The following is a 7,899-nucleotide window of genomic DNA, read 5'->3' as shown; positions in this document are numbered from 1 at the left end:
ATCCGTTGCACCCGCTCTCACTCGAACCTGATGCCCACGCTTGCGGGACCCGCCTGCTCTGCCTCCCGAGACGTGGTCCCACGCTCTGCGGGCCGTAACAGAAGTGGGTAACTTTTCGGTGGGTGCGGTGCGGTCAGGCTCAGCGACGCAGACTAATATAGATATAGATGAAAATAAGATATAGATATAGATATAAATGAAACCATACGTCTAGCTCCAGATCCATCGTTAGAGCTTCTCGGGAGGATTAGCATAAATTCTAAGGACTTATAATCTACAATACAATCACTTCTTGCGTGGATGATTCTTTTCCCATCATGCACACACAGGAGGACAAAAATGGGAGAAAAAAATAAACTAAAATCGATTGCATCCGTATAGCTTTACGCCATAAAGTACGTACTCTGTGGCGTAGGCGGTAGGCGTACGCGTACTGCGTGAGAGCACGAGGACCAAGCCCACTTGATCCGCCGTAAACGCTGCGCTTCATTGCTCCGTATATCCCAACACAATACGCTAGCATGTGACCCCCATGGCCCACCGTCCAGACGCTGTGATACCTGACACATTTCAATACCCATCAAGACATCGACGACGTACTCACTTGTCGGAGGGGTTCTGTGAATACCCTACTAGCGCCACTGACATATGAGCCCCCCAAGTTTCAGAGAGCCGTGTCCTCTCCTCTCCCACCGCACAGTCACCACACCAGAATGGGCTCAAGCAAGCCGGCTGATGCCGAGGCGCGTCGGCGCGCGCGCGCGCGTGAGCTGAACCTGACCCCTCGAGCTCAACCTCAACTCCTATGCTTGCCACACACCTCCTACTTCGCTTGCCCCGAAGCTTTCTTTAAGCACCCCCAAGTGCCCGGCCAAAATAATCCGTGCACTACGGCGACAGTGGTGCTCGCCTGTTGTATAAAAGAACAAGGCGAACAGCGGGTGCTGCTCGAGGAGGAAGAAGAGGAGCGGCTTTTGAGCTCTGAGGTCTCGGTCACCGCCCCCCCACCCCACCACCACCACCACCACTGGGTTTTTAGATCCAATGCCAAGGCCGTGAGGAAGCTAGCTCTTGCGTCGTGAGGAAGAGCCGACCAGAGAAGCTAGGAGCGCGTGGCAATGGCGGAGGGCGATGCGGGAAAGGCGGAGGCGGGGAGCTGCAGCGCCGCCGCCGCCTCCGGCGCCGGCGGGTGCGACGCGGTCAAGAAGCGGCCGGAGCAGAGCGTGGCGTTCCACGAGCTGTTCGGCTTCGCGGACCCGCTGGACTGGCTGCTCATGGCTGCGGGGAGCGCGGGCGCCGTGGTGCACGGCGCCGCTATGCCGGTCTTCTTCCTCCTCTTCGGCGAGCTCGTCAACGGCTTCGGCAAGAACCAGCACAACCTCCGCCGCATGACGGACGAGGTGTCCAAGGCACGTATTGTTCGCTCGTGGCTCTCCGATCCGTTCTGGCTTCGCTTGCTGTTTCTCTACTACGCCGCTATATGGTTATTGACTGACGCTGACGCTCTCAAGCATCTGCTTCCAGTATTCGCTCTACTTCGTCTACCTCGGCCTCGTCGTCTGCGCCTCGTCGTACCTAGGTGGGTGCCCTCGCGCTTGCCTCCTATCCTAGCCGGCGTCGCGGCCGGCGTCATGGTCTTAAAGCCTCCGTGCTTCCCTGCTCCGTTTGCGCGCAGAGATCGCGTGCTGGATGTACACGGGCGAGCGGCAGGTGGGCGCGCTGCGGAGGCGGTACCTCGAGGCCGTGCTGCGGCAGGACGTGGGCTTCTTCGACACCGACGCGCGTACCGGCGACGTCGTCTTCAGCGTCTCTACCGATACGCTCCTCGTGCAGGACGCCATTGGCGAGAAGGTGACCAAGCCAAGCCCCCCTTGCCCTGCCCTCCTAGTCCTGCCTCGCCACCTCGGTTGGCATGATTCCGGCCGGGGTGCCTAAAGATCTAGAACAACGTTTGCTTGCAGGTCGGCAACTTCATCCACTACCTCGCGACGTTCCTGGCCGGGCTGGTCGTCGGGTTCGTCTCGGCGTGGCGGCTGGCGCTGCTCAGCATCGCCGTCATCCCCGGCATCGCCTTCGCCGGCGGGCTGTACGCGTACACGCTCACTGGCCTGACCTCCAAGAGCCGGGACTCGTACGCCAACGCCGGAATCATAGCCGAGCAGGTAGCGCGTCTCTCTCCCCCGACCACTGATACGGGCACGCACTATTTCCATGCCAACAAATCGGGATGGCTGGGCGGGCAAGGTCACTGTGGAGTGTGGGCTCGTTCCGGTCAAAGAGTCCAATGCAGGGAGGTAGCTGGGCACATGGCATCAACATGATGTCGTTTTGGATCCTTTCAAGCTTTCTTGTTAGATCCAACCAGCTCTTTTCGGAGGATAATCTCCCGTTCCCATGTCGTTTTGCACCTTTTTCACGAAGTAGCTCTACTTGGCTACTACTTGCTATTTGGGTGACAAGCCAAAATGTGAAAAGAAAATGCACTTCCTTTATGCATATTTGTTAGCAATTCTGATGCCAAGGTTTCCACCTTTCTATCGCCTAGGCCATTGCCCAGGTGAGGACTGTCTACTCCTATGTGGGTGAGACCAAGGCCCTGAATTCCTACTCGGAGGCGATTCAGAACACCCTGAAGCTGGGTTACAAGGCCGGGATGGCCAAGGGGCTTGGCATCGGCTGCACCTATGGAATCGCCTGTATGTCATGGGCGCTGGTGTTCTGGTACGCCGGCGTGTTCATACGGAACGGCCAGACAGACGGTGGGAAGGCCTTCACTGCGATTTTCTCAGCAATCGTCGGTGGCCTGTCAGTACCCAAAAAAAAACTGCCTTTTCTGCTTTCGCAGCATGAACCAATGTAAACCAACTCGTTGATCGCAGGAGCCTGGGGCAGTCGTTTTCGAACCTTGGAGCGTTCAGCAAAGGGAAGATTGCCGGCTACAAGCTGCTGGAAGTGATAAGGCAGAGGCCAACGATAGTTCAGGACACGGCAGACGGGAGGTGCCTCGACGAAGTGCATGGCAACATAGAGTTCAAGGAAGTGGCCTTCAGCTACCCTTCCCGCCCGGACGTCATGATTTTCCGAGACTTCTCCCTCTTCTTCCCCGCTGGGAAGACCGCGGCCGTCGTCGGAGGCAGCGGGTCTGGGAAGAGCACGGTTGTTGCTCTCATTGAGCGGTTCTACGATCCTAATCAGGGTGAGCAAATGAGCTGCGCGCCTCATGTTTGTTGTCACTAGTCAGTCTATTTAGTTTCTAACAAGTGGTCGTGATTGTTGCTTGCTGCAGGGCAAGTTTTACTCGACAATGTGGACATCAAGACGCTGCAATTGAAGTGGCTTAGGGACCAGATTGGCTTGGTGAATCAGGAACCCGCACTTTTCGCGACTACGATTCTTGAGAACATTCTTTATGGCAAGCCTGATGCGACAATGGCGGAGGTCGAGGCTGCGGCTACTTCAGCTAATGCCCATAGCTTCATTGCTCTCCTTCCTAATGGCTACAACACTCATGTGGGTCCTACTTGTACTTCTACTCCAATTTCTAATGGTATTTGCGCTTCATTGCTGTTTTGATTTCGAAGCCCTTGATTTCTTGTCGATCACACAGGTGGGAGATAGGGGGCTTCAGCTCTCCGGTGGTCAGAAGCAACGCATCGCCATCGCCCGCGCGATGCTGAAGAACCCGAAGCTCCTGCTACTAGACGAGGCCACCAGCGCACTCGACGCTGGTTCGGAGAGCATCGTCCAAGAAGCCCTCGACCGGTTGATGGTCGGCAGGACCACCGTCGTGGTTGCCCACAGGCTATCGACCATAAGGTGTGTCGACATGATCGCGGTGATCCAGCAAGGCCAGGTCGTGGAGACTGGCACTCACGACGAACTCCTCGCCAAAGGAAGCTCGGGAGCGTACGCCGCGCTCATCAGGTTCCAGGAGACCGCCAGGAACCGCGCGTGCCCGTCGACCCGCAAGTCCAGGTCGTCCCGTCTGAGCAACTCCCTCTCCACCCGGTCGCTGAGCCTCAGGTCGGGGAGCCTGAGGAACCTGAGCTACTCGTACAGCACCGGCGCCGACGGCCGCATCGAGATGGTTTCCAACGCCGACAACGACCGCAAGTACCCGGCGCCGAGGGGCTACTTCTTCAAGCTCCTGAAACTGAACGCGCCGGAGTGGCCCTACACCATACTGGGCGCTGTCGGGTCCGTCCTGTCCGGGTTCATCGGCCCCACGTTCGCCATCGTGATGAGCAACATGATCGAGGTGTTCTACTACCGGAACCCCAGCAAGATGGAGAGCAAGACCAGGGAGTACGTGTTCATCTACATCGGCACCGGGCTGTACGCCGTCGTCGCCTACCTCGTCCAGCACTACTTCTTCAGCATCATGGGCGAAAACCTCACAACCAGGGTGCGGAGGATGATGCTCGCCGGTATGTATGGATCCACAGGGCACGTTTCTGGATTAAACATGAGTACGTTTTAATTTATTGAAAAATTTCCCCCATTGCAGTGATTTTGAGGAACGATGTTGGGTGGTTCGATCAGGAGGAGAACAACTCGAACCTTGTCGCCGCTCGCCTCTCCACAGACGCCGCCGATGTGAAGTCGGCCATTGCCGAGCGGATATCGGTGATCCTGCAGAACATGACGTCCCTGCTCGTGTCCTTCGTGGTGGGCTTCATCATTGAATGGCGGGTCGCCCTCCTCATCCTCGTCACCTTCCCTCTCCTCGTGCTCGCCAACTTTGCCCAGGTAATTAATTAAACACACTGGAACACTACGTACTCGCGTTTACTTCAATTGCTTACTCAGCCATGGCGACTTCGAGTTTATAACAAGTTGCCGGATTCCGCTCAGTAGTTTAGCTCAGTAGTCATCGCGTTTACTTCAAGCTCGCCAACGCCCTCACCTGCGCTCAGGCAGCCGTTGAAGCTGGGCTTGTGAATGAGCTGGAGACAAGAGGGCGCAATTTAAATTCATGAGCACGTCATGGTAGGATCCATGGCCCATGCCGCGTCTGCCTCTGCCGCAACTGGCATGGATTACTGTGCGCGACATGTGCGCGCCCACTGGCAAGCTTGCTCTCACCCCTCCTTTAATCCCATGGCCATCGGCAAGTGCACGTTCTTTGTTCATTGAACTCGGTGCAAATAACTCGCCAAAGGACGGCTCCCGACGGAGTTTTAGGCACGGCGCCATTGATCGCGGCCGCGAGCAAGCAGACAGCTTTGTTTGCTTGCCCAAATGTGTTTGTTTTTCAGAGCGACGAGGAAGGAGAAGGACCCAAGGACGCGGTGCACGGCGCCCTGGTCCATGGATAGGGTTCCTGGCTTTTCAGGTTTCTCACGCCCGTGGCTGCCTGTCGTGGTCCTCCCGTCCTTGGGCCTGCGTGGCCTGCCGCGTCTGTGTCTGTTTGCACGGACGCCTCGTGCACGGGAATCTGGGGGCTTTGCCTGCCTCTGCTTGCTGCTGCAGCGGCTTTACGACTGGCAGTCCCGCACATGGCCGTCTCGCAGTCGCAGGCTCTCTGCGGCCGTGTCCTGTTGCCGTGATGGCGTCGTGTCTGCGGCGGGGACAGTGCCGGCGCAGAGCGCGCCCCTGCCCTCTCGTTTTCGCGCCACAGGGCCATGCCCCTTGCTCGCAATAATTTGCTGCGGTGATTCGTAGAGATCGCGTGACGCGTGCTTAAGGCTTAAGCGTGCATGGGATGGGAGCCAGCCATGGGCCCTCTGGTTCGTTTTCGGTGATGGGCATGGTCCATGGGCCGGGCAGCACTTCCAGAGTTTCGGACGAATGCACATCGCTGAATAATTGCGTCGGTCGTACACTGCATTTTTTTTTCGTGCTTGCAATTCGCATGTGTATGCTACTGTTTGCTTTTTCTGTATATGTGGATGACGATGACGACTAACAAACCGACTGACGCTTGGTTTCCGGCCATGGCAGCAACTGTCGATGAAGGGCTTCGCGGGCGACACGGCCAAGGCCCACGCCAAGACGAGCATGATCGCCGGGGAGGGCGTGAGCAACATCCGGACGGTGGCGGCGTTCAACGCGCAGGACAAGATCCTGTCCCTCTTCTGCAGCGAGCTGCGCGTGCCGCAGATGCACAGCCTGCGCCGCAGCCAGATCTCCGGCGCGCTCTTCGGCCTCTCCCAGCTCTCCCTGTACGCGTCCGAGGCGCTCATCCTGTGGTTCGGCGCGCACCTGGTCCGCACCCACGTGTCCACCTTCTCCAAGGTCATCAAGGTGTTCGTGGTCCTGGTGATCACAGCCAACTCCGTGGCCGAGACCGTCAGCCTGGCGCCGGAGATCGTGCGCGGCGGCGAGTCCATCCGCTCCGTGTTCTCCGTGCTCAACAGCCGGACCCGCATCGACCCGGACGACCCGGACGCGGAGCAGGTGGAGTCGGTGCGCGGCGAGATCGACTTCCGGCACGTGGACTTCGCGTACCCGACGCGGCCCGACGTGATGGTGTTCAAGGACCTGAGCCTGAGGATCCGGGCCGGGCAGAGCCAGGCGCTGGTTGGGGCGAGCGGGTCCGGCAAGAGCACCGTCATCGCCCTCGTCGAGCGCTTCTACGACCCGCTCGCCGGGAAGGTGATGATCGACGGCAAGGACATCCGGCGCCTGAACCTCAAGTCCCTGCGCCTCAGGATCGGGCTGGTGCAGCAGGAGCCCGTGCTGTTCGCCACCAGCATCCTGGAGAACATCGCCTACGGCAGGGACGGCGCGACGGAGGAGGAGGTCGTGGAGGCGGCCAAGGTGGCCAACGTGCACGGCTTCGTCAGCGCGCTCCCCGACGGGTACAGGACGCCCGTGGGCGAGCGCGGGGTGCAGCTGTCCGGCGGCCAGAAGCAGCGCATCGCCATCGCGCGCGCGGTGCTCAAGGACCCCGCCGTGCTGCTGCTGGACGAGGCCACCAGCGCGCTGGACGCCGAGTCCGAGTGCGTGCTGCAGGAGGCGCTGGAGCGCATCATGAAGGGCCGCACCGCCGTGCTGGTGGCGCACCGCCTGTCCACCATCCGCGGCGTCGACTCCATCGCCGTGGTGCAGGACGGCCGCGTGGTGGAGCAGGGCAGCCACGGGGACCTCGTGTCCCGCCCCGACGGCGCATACTCGCGGCTGCTGCAGCTGCAGCTACACCATGGCTGATCCTGCGCCTGGAATAGATACTGGAGGGCGCACGGCCGGTGTAGATACTGGAGGGCGGTGTTAGCGTGGCGTGGCTCAACCGTGGCCGGAGAAGACGTGTTTTGATGTGAACGATCAGGATTGTGCCGACAAACAAGTGATGCCGTATTCTTCTTGCACTCCTGCCGGCTCTGCCAATGTTTAGATCATCCCCTCCTAGTAATTCTCACACCTTTTTTTTTCTTCCTTTGAGAAGATCCTAGTAATTCTCAGATGGACCCAATTGTTTGATGTGTAACGGTCAGAAGCCAGGGTTCGTCTTTGCTACTTGTCTAGGAGTTGTTGCCTCTAATAATTGGCTTCAAACCTTACGAAGGGATCTGCTTGAAACAGCCTTGCAGTTGCAGCAGCCACGGAGAGCGTCACTGGATCTGGGTGTCCGCTGCCGCCGACATCTCTAGCGGAGTAACGAGAAAGCCTTTGGATCGATCCATAATTCGTGCAGGCTGCTTTGTAAGCACGTTATACAGCTTAAACCTCTATAGTAATATTTCGTGCAGGTACCTTATGTTGCTACGGTTTCTCTATATTATATATAGGTCTTTTTTTACATGTGATAGTTATTCAAATATTTTAAACCTCTATAGTAATATTAACCATGAAAATAATATCTTTTACAAGTGTACCGTCAAATTCGATACTCTAATCATTTGTAGTGGTAGCGAGAACTTCGAGTTCGCTTCTAGATGTTGCTTGTGACATATAAGC

The 7,899-nt window shown here is 57.8% G+C and overlaps 1 protein-coding gene across 1 annotated transcript; it reads left to right on the top strand.

The window, feature by feature from the left end:
- Positions 1–959: 959 nt before the first annotated feature.
- Positions 960–7,309, top strand: LOC100383541 (uncharacterized). The gene is made up of 10 exons (NM_001176189.1): positions 960–1,409; positions 1,525–1,579; positions 1,676–1,851; positions 1,962–2,162; positions 2,546–2,805; positions 2,880–3,196; positions 3,287–3,510; positions 3,608–4,427; positions 4,508–4,749; positions 5,944–7,309. Exons 1-10 carry the CDS (start codon positions 1,119–1,121, stop codon positions 7,150–7,152), a joined length of 3,795 nt encoding a protein of 1,264 aa, NP_001169660.1. The 5' UTR covers positions 960–1,118; the 3' UTR covers positions 7,153–7,309.
- Positions 7,310–7,899: the final 590 nt, after the last annotated feature.

This window comes from Zea mays, chromosome 10 (assembly GCF_902167145.1).
Source record: "Zea mays cultivar B73 chromosome 10, Zm-B73-REFERENCE-NAM-5.0, whole genome shotgun sequence".
Taxonomy (NCBI): Eukaryota; Viridiplantae; Streptophyta; class Magnoliopsida; order Poales; family Poaceae; genus Zea; species Zea mays.
The sequence above is the reverse complement of the archived record's forward strand: the minus strand, read 5'-3'. Positions and strand labels throughout refer to the sequence as shown.